The 16,341-nt window shown below is 40.3% G+C and overlaps 1 protein-coding gene and 1 non-coding gene across 2 annotated transcripts; one reads left to right on the top strand and one right to left on the bottom strand.

The window, feature by feature from the left end:
• Positions 1-254: 254 nt before the first annotated feature.
• On the bottom strand, positions 255-15,608 carry LOC119722143 (nuclear receptor subfamily 2 group E member 1-like). Its single transcript, XM_038192189.1, has 7 exons — positions 15,340-15,608; positions 7,216-7,449; positions 4,770-5,008; positions 4,284-4,421; positions 2,958-3,054; positions 2,473-2,622; positions 255-1,539 (listed from the first exon to the last, which is right to left on the bottom strand). The coding sequence occupies exons 1-7, from the start codon at positions 15,455-15,457 to the stop codon at positions 1,292-1,294; spliced, it is 1,224 nt and encodes a 407-aa protein (XP_038048117.1). The 5' UTR covers positions 15,458-15,608; the 3' UTR covers positions 255-1,291.
• Trnaa-agc lies at positions 3,420-3,492 on the top strand. Its single transcript has one exon. It is a non-coding gene; the product is annotated as a tRNA-Ala (tRNA).
• Positions 15,609-16,341: the final 733 nt, after the last annotated feature.

Here is a 16,341-nt window from a genome sequence, read left to right as displayed (position 1 = left end):
GTGCCGTCTTTTAAATGTAATCTTATATTATTATTTTTTGCGGGAGCCAGAAGATGAATACAATTTTAAAGTTGTGTGAGCAAGCAAAGTATTTTAAACAATAACACTTTTATTTATTGCAATAAAATAACTGAATTTCGGATGTTTTGTGTCTTGTAAAATTTGTCGGGGTTTCCATACTAAATTGCTATCATCCCCATTTCTTTAGTGTCTTGTCTACCACATAATGAAACATGAAACCACAAGAACAAAAATTCTCTTTCCAAATTGGCACAAAAAAATCTTTATTCATAAATCTGTCCTTGTCCTACTTAAGGCACTGTCAAAATTCTATTTCATTTTTCTCTTTGTAATAACATCTGTGCCCTGAATTTTGTTTTTCGTCTTACAAAAGTGAAACTAAAAATCAGTTACAAAAATCAGTATTTACACTATCAATTATAAAATGTACACTTTTCGTTTTTACAAAGCCTCTCCTGCGCTGAATTCTGTGCAAGTTAGATGTCTCTACAAGTGCAATAAAAGTCTGATTATTTTTTACTTTTTGTTTAGGCTAGCATCTGCATTTTTCATCTTTCTTAAACACAACTCCAAGGTAAAATTTCTACGCAAATTTGCAAAGCAACTAAAAAAAAAGAGGTTGAACTTTTTTATTCCACATAATTAGAAAAATTGGGATTATAAAAGATCGTCATGTTTTAGTGATTATTATCAGTCATTACTTTTGTTGAACATAAGGATGAACGCCCTCTGTTGGCGTGTGACAGACTTAAGGCAGACAAAACTTTGTGAAACCAGTTAGGACATGAACAATTAATGTGAGTTTGAGGAAAGAATGTTGTAACCTGACGCCACTTCAGCGGTTGTGTTCAATTGCAAATGTTTCTCAGTCCCAGATTCATGTCTTATTATTTTTGCAATGACTGACTTTCACTGAGATGATATATGAAGAAAAAAAAATCGGCGTCAGGTTGCAACATTCTTTCCGCGTTTGATACCGCGTATAATTACCTTTTAGTCGGATTGTGGTATCGAAATGCTACCATTATTATAATCAGACTTGTTAAAGTGAAATTTGAACACAAACGTTTGTCTGGAAACAAATATTTATAGGTAAATAATTGTTGACCCAGAATTGTGCTTTAATATGGTCAAAATGATACGACAGTTTTTGTGATTAGATATCCAATCATTTTTGGTAATTCTTTTAAGAAACACTTTAATCTACATAATCTTTGGAATGATAACAGATCAAGGCACTAAATTTGGCTTCAGAAAACATTTTAGGGTTCTAGAATTCGTGAGCTTTGTAGAGATCACAGAGCAGTCTGTTCATGGGCATGGTACCGATGGTCTGACGGAAGAACAGTGTCTCTAGCGTGCTGGGCCGCACGGCGCGTAGGGTCGGCAGCAGTAGCAGCAGCTTGCCGAAGCGGAAGGGTTGGGCCGGATGGCGTATCGTGATGTACTTGCTGAGCGTCAGTTGTGATTGGTCCTGGAGGCTGGCCACTGAGGCAGTCTCCTCTACACCAGAAATATCTGAGAATGAAAATCATAAAATAGTATTCTTTCTAATATAATATTCTAAATGTAGTTATTATATTTTAATAGGGCCTACCTATTGTACAGTAGTTAGTACAATTTTAGACATGTTTATTTTCTACCCGGCGATACGAGTAGATCGACAGCGCTCACGATTTGCAAATTGAAATACTTCAGTATTAGAGCATTTTGAAGGCCGTGAACTAGATGATTTGTAAAAAAAAAAAGAAGATTGGAAGCCGTGCAGAGGACTGCGAGCTAGTATTTCTGTGAAATGTGGCTGAAATTAGGCCCTAAAATGGCTCTATTTTGCAATGGAGCGTAGGCGTCAATTTTCAAAATGGCGATGGGCTTCAGGACTGCTTTTTGGGGTGATCACGTTTGGATGGAAGTTTCTCCCAAAAGTCATTAGTTAACCCCAGAAAACTGAACAGAAAATGAAAGATGATGAAATAAGCTTTAATTTGATGTACGTCGTGATCACCTCAGAGAGTTGTGAGTATTTTTCTTGAATTTCTGAAGTGGGGGCATTTATCATTGGGGTCTATGGCAATTTATTTACTGGTCTGCAACCTGAGAGGGGCGTCGCATATTTCATCCATGTGTGCTTGTTGAGGGCGCCATTTATTTTAAGCAATAATGAGCCATATAGGTTCCGAAAGTAGAGAAACGTGAAACAAAAGTTGTTGCTCTTTTCAAGAATATCTAAAATATCAAAATATTTGCTATTTGTGACCTGTTTGTCATCAGTTTTAAAACAAAACTGATTATTATGGAACATCAGTGAAACTGCTTGCCCCGTTGCCTGATATGCAAAATGCAGATGACAAAATACTGCCATTGTTCTACTGCCAACCAATCAGTAAAAGATTGGAAAGCATTAATGCAAATATTTTTGAATATTCATGTGCATGACAGTGGACCACTCACCTGTCTTGAAGACGACGATGCCCTTCAGACATGCGTACTCGGTCGCATCCACCTCCAGCTGTCTCAACTTGACAATGATTTCTTCCAACACTCTCAATTCGCTGGATATCGCAGCCAATTTCTCTGCTGGCGTGTTCTCAGGTTGCATACCTACACAATAAAAAAAATCGTGACAGTTCAATTACCAATGTCAATTCAGGACGGTAACTATTTGAAATATTTGACGACATTTCTTACGGGGAAGTTCTGACATAGTTAATTAAGATTAGGTGTCAACATTGTGGGGCATTAGTTAATTTAAGTTGCCTCCAAATTTCGAACAGAAGTGAAGATGGGGGGACCTACACAACAGTACTAGATTCACAACAAAAAAATCAATTTTGAATTTTGAGAGTTTTAATTTCAAGATATTGAGTCTTTCCTACTTTTGTCTTTAAATAAAAAGAAAAAAGAATTGAGGTGATCTAGAGATAGTCAGTACTTACCGGTAGCATTTAGGAGAGCTGTAGCATCTAATGTCATATGCCACTGAGCCGCACCCAGTATGAATAATTCCCTCCAGCCTTCCTCTAAAAGAAGCAACTGAAGAAAAAAAAACGAACAAAACTTGTTAATTCAATATGTTTTGCTTCCAAATTCTTTCAACAACCAAATACATTAAAAAGACGAATTAAATGTGAAACCTTTGAGGGAATAACAGTAATTTTGCTGTCGTCACCTGTTTGACTTTCAAACATCAGACATTCGTGTGAATTTTCATTTTAAACAGTTGTAAACTATTGCAATTACATGACAGGTAACGTTTGTAGTTTGGTGAGCAATTACCAAAAAGTGAACCAAATCCGTATCCTCTTTGAGTGATCCCTGCATGTTTACTTCCTGGGTTTGCAACATTGCTAATGTTGCAGCATTGCTAATGTTAACAAATTGGGGAACCGTCAACATAGGGGTGGATAGCTCAGTTGGTAGAGCACCAGAACAGCAATCTGGTGGTTGCAGGTTCAAACCCCGCTCCAGTCAATTTCTTTGTTCAACTTCAAAAACAAACTAGGTATATTTAAGACGTTGTTAGTGCTGAAAGGTTTTTAAAGCTGCTAAGTTTCGAATGATGGACTTGTTGGTCATCTTGGATAAGACACTGTACATCTTCAGTAATCCTCCTGTGAAATCATCTTCATGATGTTTTCCGTGGGATTAGTTTGTATGGGATCTCCCACCAGTAACTGTATCTCACAGTTAATTAAACCCGCACCTACGTCACGTGTGGGTATTGTCTGCGCAACGTGTGTATAATTAGGTCTATTACAAAGCTTGAAAGTGATTATGATTATGAGATACGAAGACATTGAGTCTTTTGTGAAAATAGCCCGAGGGCCCATGGAATCGTTCGCAGTGATTTTTTTCTTAATTGGACAGTAACTTGTGATAACTCCACGTGATGTACAACTGCAAACGACAATGTTTCGCTCGGCAGGTTGCGAATTGAAGGTGACGACCATGTCCTTGGTAGGCTTGGCTTGTTTTTAATATGAGACACGGACTGTTTTTGTAAGTATTAGGATTTTTTTCATTGGTTGGAATTGCTTGGTGTTGTTCATAGTCTGATGAATTTTTTTTTCAGGAATGGAAATAATGTCCGACTCTGAATATACATTTCGGGATTGTTTATGTCCCCCGTAGTCCCGGGTAAGAGTAATGATCGGCTGTTATCGGTTAAATTTAATCGATTAAAACGATCTATTTCAATTTTATCGATACCAATTTTATCGATTATTAGTGTGGGGATAATAAATAATTGTTTTCGTTCTCACCTGATCTCGCAGTGGTAGTGAAACAAAGGCTGGTACGTTCTTGGCCCATTTGACGCTCATGAAGAGTAGTCTGGCCGCCGTCTCGCACACCGTTTCCACACTACTGTGGATCGTGCGAATGTAGTCTCGTGGGTAGTGCTAAAAATCAGAAGAAAATACGGTCCAATTGTAGTGAACTTTATTCAACGCTTGTATGTTTAATTTTAGGATTTGACTATTATAAATATAATAATTTGTTTCATTTACAACTTCCATTTATTTTAATTTTTATTTATTAAAATTTTTAAGTTAGACTTTAAAAAATACTCATTAAATAAAAAAAAACTCATAAATAATTGTCACTCCTCTTTGTGAAATGAGTGAACTTTCTATGTTAACTTGCACCTAACGAACAGGTGGAACAATCAATAATTTAGATATTTACAATAGTATTTATTAAGCTTTAAGTTTAAAAAAAAAATCGTTTATTTAAGACTTTGCTTATACCTTTGGTGTAGGGTAGCAAGGGAACGGCCCGGCGGACAGCGCGTACTCCGACGTACTGACTATCAGCGGCCCGTAGGTCTCCGTACCGCCGAGCGGACTAATCACGGTAGTGGCATGGGGAGGATAAGCGGCAACTAACGGGCTGGCTACATCGGTGGCGGCCGCTGCCGATTCCTTCAGGTAAAGCGCCATTTGTTTGCGGATGGTGGAGTTACGAGGGCCCCTCTCATGCTGCACGGCTGGGAAAAAAAGTGGAAGTATATTTGTCAAAGATGAAGTTTTGCCTATTTGACGAGGGCCACAATCTGAATCACGATTTGGAGGACCCAGACAAACTGAACATGGAGTGTACAGGGTGAGTAAAAGAAGGAAACCAAAATGGTGCCACCTATTTTTTGAAGGATTTCTGCATGTAGCGCTTTCCAGATCTAGGATATGAAAGCTCAATAATGAGCTCTCTTAGTGAAAGAAACATTCAAATCACTCATGTACTTTTCCAGTTATGGAATTTTAAAGACAAACATCGTTTTTTAAGCTTGTCCACGAATCACAGTCAGGTACGTGATATTTAAGTAAAAATGAAACCTTGTCGTGTCCTGAAAATGATATCAGAATAATCCCATAAGTCTCCGGGGTAGCCAAGTAGAAGGCCGGGCAAGACTATAAACTCTTGCCATTATAAAGCATGTTATTTTAACATTGGAAGCAGCAGGTTTTGAAATAAATGATATGATAAGTGCCAGTTATCATGGTTATGAGAGCGTTCTGATGTGTTTTTTGATAAGAGAATAATTTTCGTTTTGCTGAAATATCAATAACTTTTATTGTGATCCGTGGACAAGCTTTAAAAACGGCGTTTGTGTTCAAAATGTCATGACTGGAAAAGTACATAAACGATTTGAATGATTTTTTTACTAAAAGAAAGCTTATTAATAGGGCTTTCATATCCTAGATCTGGAAAGCGCTACATTTAGAACTTCTTTTAAAAAATAAATAAAATAGGGGGCACCATTTGGGTTTTCTTTTTTTCCTACTCACCCTGTACTTAATATTAACTAACGCAACGAATGTTTGCATGTTCCTATGCATTGTTGGTTATGAACCGTTTTATAAGGCCACTTTGTGATGCATGTTTCGGTGACCAATTATGCACACTATTGTTGTTCGATCATTATTAATTCAAAGAGAAAAACTGCACAGCCTATAATTGTGCAGTATGTCTTGAAAAAATGTATTTCTGATTTTGAAAATAACAATTACTGGTCCTGCCTGAATAAAAAAAAAACTGAATTTCTTATGGGAAACCAGCAGAAGTCAGTTGTTAAGGTATGCCGATCCGAAGCTCCTCCGGCCCCGGTCTGTGAGGCTAGTGCGAGCCGCTGGTCGCCTTTGGCGGGACGGGTGAAGGTATTGTCCCGGGTGCTACACCCGGGCTGTTTACGCAGCTGGGCCGCCTGGCCCTGCGCGCACTATAGCCCCGATCGGTCTTAAACACGGTGCCTGGAGACTCAGCCCACAAAAGATGGCAGCAGATTTTTGCGCTTTGCGGGGGAATTTTTTGTCCACTATTATTTTTCTGGACCTGGGAAAAGTAAACAGCAAAGATCTTGAGTGTTTACATTTCTTTTTTTCTTAATGTCGGTATTGATTCGCGAAGTAAATCTGGTGTATTTTGACATGTGTTTTATCTGACAATTTTAGTCAGATGCTTTGATTATGTAGATCATTACACCATTTGTAAACAGTGCATTGGAGGTAACCACCACTTAAGCTCAGTTAAAGTTAAACAACTGGACACGGTACAAGCATGGGTCCTAGCTCTATGGTACAAGTTAGAGTTCCTAAGGTGCTTGGAAGTTTCGTATTTTTGCAAATTCTGACTGGTTTTAGATCAACTTGCGCGCTTTCCATGTCGACGTCACGGCACAGTCTCCCAAAATATTGGTACTGAATCTTAAGATCACGATACCTTTGTCCATAAGCAATGCACTTTTCTTCAATCAATTTCTGTCCATAGGGAGCCTATCACTATTGAACAAGCTCAGATTTTCTTTCTATTCAGGGACGGCGGAACAGGGGGGGGGACACAAAAAAAGGCACTTGCTCAGAAAAAGTGGCACCTTCCGTCGGTGTGAAAGTGGAGGAAAAGAATATGGTCCCGTTCATTTCGCTATAAACCTACATCATGATCAGGAACAAACACGTTGTCCATCTTGCTCTTTGTGATTCTTTTACCTAGTGCTATGTTATATGTAGAGAGAGACCATTTTTTATCGTGAGAGGGACACTGTTGCTTTTGATGGCCAGTTCAGTGACCATTTTATTCGAACACTTTTGTTGGCCTGGGAAAATCTGGGGGGGGGGGAGTTAGTGCCCTCCCCCCCCCGGGTTCCGCCGCCCCTGTTTCTTTTCACTGTGAAATGATACAGAAGGGTTTATTCCTTACCATCCTTGTTCATGTCGACCTCGATACACTTCTTGAGTCGACACGCCCGACACTGGTTGCGATGAGTCTTGTCGATCGGGCAGGGTCCGCCGCTGCGGTTCTTGCAGGCGTAGGTGCGGTTCCTCCGTATGCTTCGCTTGAAGAACCCACTGCAGCCGTCGCAGGCGTAGACCCCGTAGTGCTTGCCCGAGCTACGGTCACCGCAAACCTTGCACGGGATGTCTAAGATGCGACCTGAGGAATCGGTAAGGAGAAAGAGATGGTGGATTGTGAGTGACGGGACGTCGTGGGTTTATAGATATTCACTGTTGTCAACTTTACTGTCATAAAATAGCTTCTCGTCCTCGAGGAGTGACCAGAATACCGTAGAGTGGAAACAAAGAACGGTGATTTAATGTCTGCGAATGTCCGGTATTCCTCGCGAATTTCTCTCAACTTTCCCACAGAATCACAAAACAAAATTGGAAGGTTGTTTTGTCCCCTGCATCTCGAGCGAACTCCAGTCAAGTGGTCCTTGGCTCGTACCTCGCACGGCAATTCACCAAATCCACTTATTAAATCGGTATGATTATTATTTCATAATACGTCCCAGGGGGCGGAGTTTGACAAAAGGGGAAAAAGGGTACACATAAATGTACATTGTGGATACAGGGACATGAAAGTAGGCCAACATATAGCGGCACTGTTGATGTAAATGGACCAAGAATGTTAATCAGCGGGTTCCCTTCACAAATGCTGGTTGTTATTTTTAATCACTGTTAAGTTGAAATAGTTCCCCTTTTCTAATCAAAAATTGCCAGTCGTTCAAACTCTCAAATTTCAAATAGTGGGCCAAGATTTACACAGAATTTTGCACTAAAAAACCAAACATGGCTGATTTAATACACCAAATTGTGAAGACAAGTTTTTGGATCGGAATGTTCACGTACCTTTTTGTTCCTCAACCGTGACAGTTGGGACCGATTTGGCAACAAATTCGATTTGTGTAAGAACTATAATAGTCGACTTTTTCGGTCACCTGACCAGGAAACAAGGGCCTTATTATCTTGCCTTCCTGAACTATTATCGCGGAATCGAACAAATCCGTCTACAAAAAGAATACCAACTGCTGTATTTTTGATTGCGGGACTCAGAAGTCATCAGCCACACAACACCCGGTGTTTATCATTAATTGGACCCGTCATCAACCCTCTCTGCACCCAAGGACCCTCAGTCTGCTCCCGGCCCGCCGAAACCACTCGAGTGCCCTTGTCCGGAGATGAGAGTCCGATACGGTCACCTTCCGGACCAGGTCTTGATGTGAAACCTGGACCGAGGCTGAGACTTTAAGACCGGCCTCAAACCATCGCTATGCGCGGTACAGATGTCGTAAGTTTAAGAAGACGCGACTAGTTCTTCTTTTTGAAGACGACTGAACGGCATTTTGTGTATTCAGAATGGGCCCAATTTCGTCATAGATTCTAACTTTCCATTAAGCAGTAAAGCAATATCCAACATTGTAATTTATTGAGTCCATATTTTGATCACAAATTGTCAAAGTTTAATCGTCTTAATTAAACCGACTTGTCTGAATTTTCCGAAGATTTAATCAGGGAGCGATTCAATGAAAGTGTACCAGAAGCAATAGACCGCTTGCAGACGCGTTCGATAATTGACGCGCTAAGGTGAGCGACGCCATGTTATGGGACAAAATGTGCGTGAATTGATATACGCCTGTCCCACAACATGGCGTCGCGCGCCTTCGCGCGTCGATTATCGAACGCGTCTGCAAGCGGTCTATACTGCATGCAGGTGGTACCAAGCGTGCGCGCACCTTGGACGCGCTCTTAAAGCTCTCTCAACCAATGGGGTGTTAGCAACCCACCAATGTGCACCTGTTTGAAGAACGCGCGCGTGCAACATTCCAACATCTCTGCGAGAGTGGTATACCACCTCTATAGGGGTGACAGTCCAACATCAAATCGGCAACTTTGGTATTAAGTAGTCGCAGATAATTTCCAACAGTTGCCAATTGTCTGTGTTGCTGTCTCCGTCGTCCGCATGCCATCGCCATTTTACGACAGTATTACGATTGTGGGGTCCTATGGATGCAGGCCAGTAAGTCGGTCAAATCACGATTTGCATGCCCTCAAAATCTTCAGTATTTGAGCATACATGTGGGCCATGAACTTGAGGTTTGTAAAAAAAAAAATATGGGCGGAAGCAGTGCACAGGACTGTGAGCTTATAGCTCCGTTCTATTTGGATGAAATTGGGGCCCTAAAAGCGCTCTATTTTGCAATGGAGTGTAGGCATCGTTTTTCAAAATGGCGATGGGCTTTAGGACTATTTTCAGGGGTGATCATCTTCGGATGGAAATTTCTCCTAAAAGTTGACCCCCAAAAAATTGAAAAGAAAATGAAAGATGATGAAACAAGCTTTAATTTGATGTGTATTTCGAACACCTTGGGGAGTTATGAGTATTTTTCCCGAATTTCTGAAGTGGGAGCATTTATCATTGGGGTCTATGGAAGTTTATTTACTGGTCTGCAACCCCATGCTTTAACACTATCGCACGACCTTCAGGTGAAGAATGCAACACTCCAAACTCCTTGGAATAAAATAGTCCCGAAACACAGCCAAATGACAGACCCACTCGAACGGTTTCTCAGCCGGGTTGGAGAGGCCCTCCGGACCCGGCATTGTCCGGTCTTTGTCGGGGAAGATGTTCCTCTCAATTGCTGTCAAAGTGTCTTAGCAAAATGATCATCCCCGGTCTTAAAGATTTACTGCGGCTAATTGGCCGAGTGGACTGATGAGGGGGAGGGGGAAGCAGGAATGGCTATTAGGGAGGCAAAACTAATTGTTGATGCTTTTTTGGTCGTACTGGGATTTTGAGGTTTCTAAGGATGTTATTAGAACACCTGGATTCGTTATATCGGTCAGTGAAATTAATGATTGTGATGTGTGGTCTCTCAGTTCTGAAACGAGTAAATTTCAACCGATATTCCTTAATCACCTCGGATCGTGCACATGACTTGTCATATTGGCGTTTGATATGTCGGATTTTATTTATCAATATTATAACAACCAGACAAAGGCAACTATTGGTCTGTTTGTATTTGACGGATACTGACAAATGAAACAGCTAAAACTGTCATCAAATACATGGTCTTTAATTTAGTAACATTTTGATAAGATTCTTTTTTAATGCGCGCCTTGAAGGCAGTAGTTTCATCGTATTTAACCATTTACAGCTCTTGGTTTGAAATGGTTTGGTTATAGAGAACTGTCTATTTCCAGAGCTCGGCAAAGATCTGAAAATGATTATAATTTAGTGTACATATTTTGAATACTCAATGAGATAACCATGTGATGAGTGATAAGAAATTTAAGTGTTTTATTTGCTTTGATGTTTACTCTATTTATTGCTGTGGTCCTATGGTTACGGTGTTCGACTTGTGTGCCGTGGTACATGGGTTCGAATCCTGATGGGGAACATGGTGCTTGTGCTCTTCAGCAAGGCACTTTACCATTATTGCTTCGTCCTTCGGATGGGACGTAAAGCCGTAGGTCCCGTGTGTTGTGTAATGCACGTAAAAATATCCAGTAACACTTATCGCTAAGAGAATGGGTTTGCCCCGGTGTTTCTGGCAGTGGCTGCAATATGCACTGCAGCACCTTGTAAACCCTTATGAAGGTGATACATAATGAGTCTCATATTTCTCATAAACTTTATTCACCTTTCTTGTTGGGATTAATGAAAATATTAAAAGAATCGTCGCACATCGATTGGCAGAAACCTTGTTGGTCCTGTGGGAGTTTTTTTTTCAGTTGACTTTCGACAATTTGTCGATGAAGTTTTTAAGGAAGTCATCACTGTCAAAAAGTGACGAGGAATACATTTTTCAAAGACATTTAAATTAGCCTATAAACGCAAATACATTTAAAACATGTTTCAACGGAAAACATGTGACGGTCTTTGAAAAAAAAATATTCCTCTGGACGAGACCATGGAACACAAAAATGGTTTAAAAGGGCAAACTTTCTCTCTTCAAAAACATGAATCACCGCGTGTGAATCTTCTCCTGGCTAGGCCTATGTTTAACCATGTTTCCCGTTATAGCCTACACACAGAAACCGCAAGCTAATAATAAAGGAACGACACACTACTTTGACTTGTCTAAGTTTACCCTTGAAACTTCGGCTTATGCCATAATTAGCTTTCTAAGTTTTGCAGCGAGTTAAACACCTTACAAGAGAGACGAACCAGATCCCGAAGAATGGAAAGGATTAGCGGTCTTACCATAAACCTAACGGATGATGACCAGAACGACGTGTTAAGGGTCTGAGGTAAGAAAGGCGATTTACCGCTCAAAATGCTTTCACTGGCCAACTCAGCGCACTTAACGAGGAACTCCCCCCACAAAAGCCGTGCGCGGTGGGCCGGGTCGCGCCCGCTGCGACTGGCCAGGGATTTGAGCGCCTTTTGCCCCGGCTAGCCAAGTCTGAAATCCCGGCTCATCTTTTGTTCATCGCAGTGGACACTCGAGGGACTTTTCTCCCCCGGAGTTCAGTGTACGTCCCGGCATCCCAGTCAGAGATTTTCTGCCTTTCTTTTTTTCTAACCCCTTATTATATGTCAGGCGTTGACTTCGTCTTAGTGTTATTAATGACGGGTTTAGTGTCTGAGTCGAAAGCCGATTTCGGCCAGGAATTCCTCTTTTCTTTGGTGACTTGTCGCTTCTTAATAGTCTTCGTGTTGTGGGGATAAAAGTCTACCGTCTATTCTCTGAGGAACACACAACTCTTTAACTTTCAGAAAGCATCTGCCTTGAAAGTTTAGAAGCACCTTGTAGTGTTTCTCGCACCACTTGTAAAGAAATGAACCGATTCTCTCTCTGTAAATTACTCTTGCGTTCACAATTTTCAACCATTCGAAAATACCTGTCTAAATACACCAAAGTTTTTTGTAGTTTATTGCATTCCAGCTTTATCTAATCACGTACTTGTATTTTTACAGCGAAAACCTCATAATCTTAAGATGCACATGTAGATTTTGGCGCTTTTTGGGGTAAACTTGCTTCTTTTTCTTAAAGTGGATCTTTTAAGCGCCCATTGAGTTACAAAATTGAAAATGTTTCAAGGTAAACAATCCGTCAATGATATTTCATACTTATTTTGGTCTTCAAAAAAAGTCGCCTTGAAAGTTGGCCAGATTGGCCTTTTTGGAGTGTTAACTGCTCATTCAGGGCGTTCTGCCCATTAGAAAGGCTGGAAAAGAGACTGACAAAGCTGAGAGCACTTCTAAACAATTGAGTCGGACAATGAGGGAATGACTGACAGATTGGCTTCTGAGTCTTGAAAGTGGTCTCCTTTCGAGTGGTCTATTCTGCCAATTACGTGAATTCCCCCTCCCAGAAGCACAGGTGTTTCCATTTGAGTTAATTTTCGAAGCCAGAGCACACGTGCAGATAAACAAAAATAGGTATGCGATCTCTAGAAAACTTGCAATATTGTGAAAGACTGTCTTCAAGCTGGAAAGAAACACTCCTGGATGTCGAAAACACTTTCTGGTTTCCAAACTTTATAGTCACTCGTGAAGGTTCCGAAGTTTGAAAAAAATCAGATTTAAGTACACTTTGCAAAACGTGGAATGCATTTCACGAAACCATGGAGTTCATGCTCTGTTACAATTGATGTAATAACCAACGGATAATGTATCACCAACCGATAATGTAACAACAGTTGACCGTTACTGTATCACTAGCCGATAATAATGTAACACAAATTGACTGATAGTCTAAACGTTACAACACAACAATCAGTCAATATTAACCGATAATGTAACACAAATTTACCGATAGTGTAGAAGAATGTACTACACTATCAGTCAAATTTGTTACATTATCAGTCATAACCCATAATGTAACAAATTACATTATCGGTTAGGACAGATAACGTTATCATGTACATGATCAGTTGCAACATGCTCCTGTCCGTTTGAAATTAGCAAAGAACCGTTTTGCCGGACGAATGAACACCGTCCAGAAATACTCGGCCCTGCAGCGACTTTTCGCAGGTGTCGCATCCCATTAACGCGTTGATCACTTAAGTCACAACATTGCTGGCGTGTAAAGCCCTTACCCGATCAGCCTCTGCCCGCTAATTCCCTGACTAATGACTGACACGTCGCCCTTTGTCGGGATTGTCGACGGCTGGAATTAACTAAAGCATCCGTGAATTAACTCCTTTTGGTAAAAGAGATTTGGTTTTTCTGGGGGACGGATGATAATGCGATGGGCTAGCCTCCCCTCCGGCAGTGAATGTCTTTGGTGTCACGGAGGTTTTTTTGTTGGTGTCAGTTTGGGTTGGAGGAGGAGTAGTGATATTATGACGTAGAATTGGGTAACATAGCTTTGTAATAAGATGGCGTTTGATTTGGTGTCATGAATATAGGGTATACGTCCCTTATTCACGTAGTTCTGGTCAGATCGTTTGAATAAAATTTAGCAAGTAAATCAATATTTGAAACTTTAACATAGATGTCTGTAACGGTATACCGATGAATATTTTTAAAATATGCTCGGTGTTTCTAACATTCAATATGAATATTTCACTGGCTGGGGCGGGAATGGGATTCGAACCCACGACTTTCTGCTTGATAGCGCGCCCTAGAAAACTGAGGAAAATTCTTGCTAATGTACATCTGCTGTAACGATTCACTATTAAAGTTGTATGAACTAGAAAAAAAGATGTAGGCCTACGGTCATTTAAAACATTCGAAAGGTTCTAGTTTATATCATAGATACAAATATTTTACTGTGCAAATATTTCTGGCAGTCGGTAACAGGTAAACTAGTATTACTTTCTCTTATCATGATTGGCTGAATTTATTAATAATTTTAGAATGGATAACTTTTTTTGTTTGTTATAGGATATTAGTTTTGATCTGAATTATATAATTTTGACTTTACCAGCAGAAATATTTTCGCGAAATGATTATCGCAAAACCTGAGTGTAAAAACCATGTGTACTGAGTGTGCGAAGTGATTTTTAATAAAATTGTAGTTTTGAACTCCTCTCGTAGATTTTTAAAAGATACTTCTTCTTCCTTTTCTTAAATAGCGATAGATAATAGGACGGGACCTTTTAATCTGAACTACATATCGGTTGCATCTGAAGCTTGCAGGTGTCTTTGCTTATAAGTGGAGATAGCATTATAGCTCTGAAAGTGTTTAAGTTGGATAATTGTTCGTAGGGACCTACTCCTAAAAATGTATTTTTTTACAAAAGTTAAGCCTTAATATTTTTGTCTTTAAATTGATGCATGTTATGCTATGATTGGATTCCGACAGTAATTGATAACTTGGGGAATTGTGTTCTTATTTCAGATAGCTACATTTACATGTATTTTGATGATTTTCGTCTCGAAATCATAATTGAATTCAATAAAAACCATCATGATTCGGTTTTAAAAATCCGATATAAAATGGGCAAATCACCAATAGACGGTTATAGGGTTCGCTAGAAAATATCACTAACAGCATAGGAACTAATTCAGACTTAATTGCTCAAGTATTCAATGCAAGAAGTACTCATGAAATCACTTCCTAAAAGAAAGTGTTCGGGCAAATCCTTGGGTCTGTGGTGGCGCAGATGGCTGGTGAGCTACTGGTCTTACGCGCAGCGTGCGGTGGCTACCGGTCTTACGCACAGCTTCTGGTGTTACGCGCTTCGGGGCAACAGGCAAACGAGTACCTAAATAGTATCTGCATTGATTGTGTTGCTTCAGTTTCGCAAGAAAGCAGTAAATTAAAAGATAAAGTAAGTTACTGAAGGTACTGTACGAAAAATTGTACTCGTACTTGTTCGAAAAATTGTCATTGTAAGTGGCCACAGAATTACAAATATTCGCATGTCTTTAAGTGAATTCAGCGAAAAATATTTTTATCACGTGAATTCATTGTATTTAATGTCGTGTTTTTCGTTTTAAAAATTAAATACAGTGTCTCTTCCTTTCACGAAGTTTCGAAAGAAAGCTTGAACACCAAAGTTAAGTTATAAAAAGATGATGTAGCCCCTTTTAAGTTGACTTAATTTGATTATTTTTAATTTTTTTTAAAGACAGAAAAGAAAAACTCACTTGATGTCGATGTGACTTTGGCATTCATTGCCCTCTGCGCCACGTTCACCATATCCATGGCCCGTCCGGGGTGAGAAGCAGTCAAGATCTGGGTCGAACGATCGGTACAAACGGCCATACTGACGGCCTATCAATTCACCAAGTCTCGGTCAAAGAGAAAAATAATGTTACCGCCACGGAGAGCTTAAACACGCGAGTGACTGTAGCGCTGTGGCCCTCGCTTTAATCCAACAAGTTGCGGCTGTTATGACTCGCTCAATGACTTTTTATCCACAGTGCGGGGCCCACTCTACCGTATCACGTGGGTGACTGCAGGACCCAAGTTGATGCCAATAATACTCTCATCCAGCCCACTAATTAGCATGACAAAGGACCGATTCATAATTCCATTTCTGGGCGATTTTGTCATCACTGGCTTTTAAATAGGAAAACTCTTTGCGTTGATTGGTTGATGGCCCGCAAAAGTCATGTATATTTATGACGGCATAATTTGGGCTAGAGAGAGTTGTGGTATGTTTTGGAAATGGCTGGACATTAGGACCGATCGTTGGCGACTTTGCCAGCGGTACGGTCCGAGCCTTGGACCGGTCTCCCCCAGGCCCAAGGCAGGGTCACCAACACCGGACAAAAACCCCATAGACCAGTCCAGTGACAACAGACCAATTTCCTGCCCCAAATATGATACTGTTATACAGTGTAATTTGTTCCATTGTTCGGCGATTATAATATACAGCGGGAGCAATCACACTTTCCCGGGCGCCCCGTGTCACGGCCGGGCGTGATGGTACCGAGCTAAACTCGCTGAGGGTTAGGGGATAAACCCGTCGTCCATCGGGGTATGGTTTGCCGGCGGGATGTCATTCCTTTGGTTTTTTCCCCATAAAACTACAGAAAACTTATTTTTTTAAAATCCTTATTTACATGTTTTGCTATGAATATGACACCGTGTGTGCAATATCGCATATTTAACGAAAGCTGAATTTAAAATGTTTCTATTGTACT

The sequence above is a fragment of the Patiria miniata genome, unplaced genomic scaffold, assembly GCF_015706575.1.
Source record: "Patiria miniata isolate m_02_andy unplaced genomic scaffold, ASM1570657v1 HiC_scaffold_14, whole genome shotgun sequence".
Taxonomy (NCBI): Eukaryota; Metazoa; Echinodermata; class Asteroidea; order Valvatida; family Asterinidae; genus Patiria; species Patiria miniata.
Note: the sequence above shows the minus strand (reverse complement) of the source record. Positions and strands in the feature narration are given on the sequence as shown.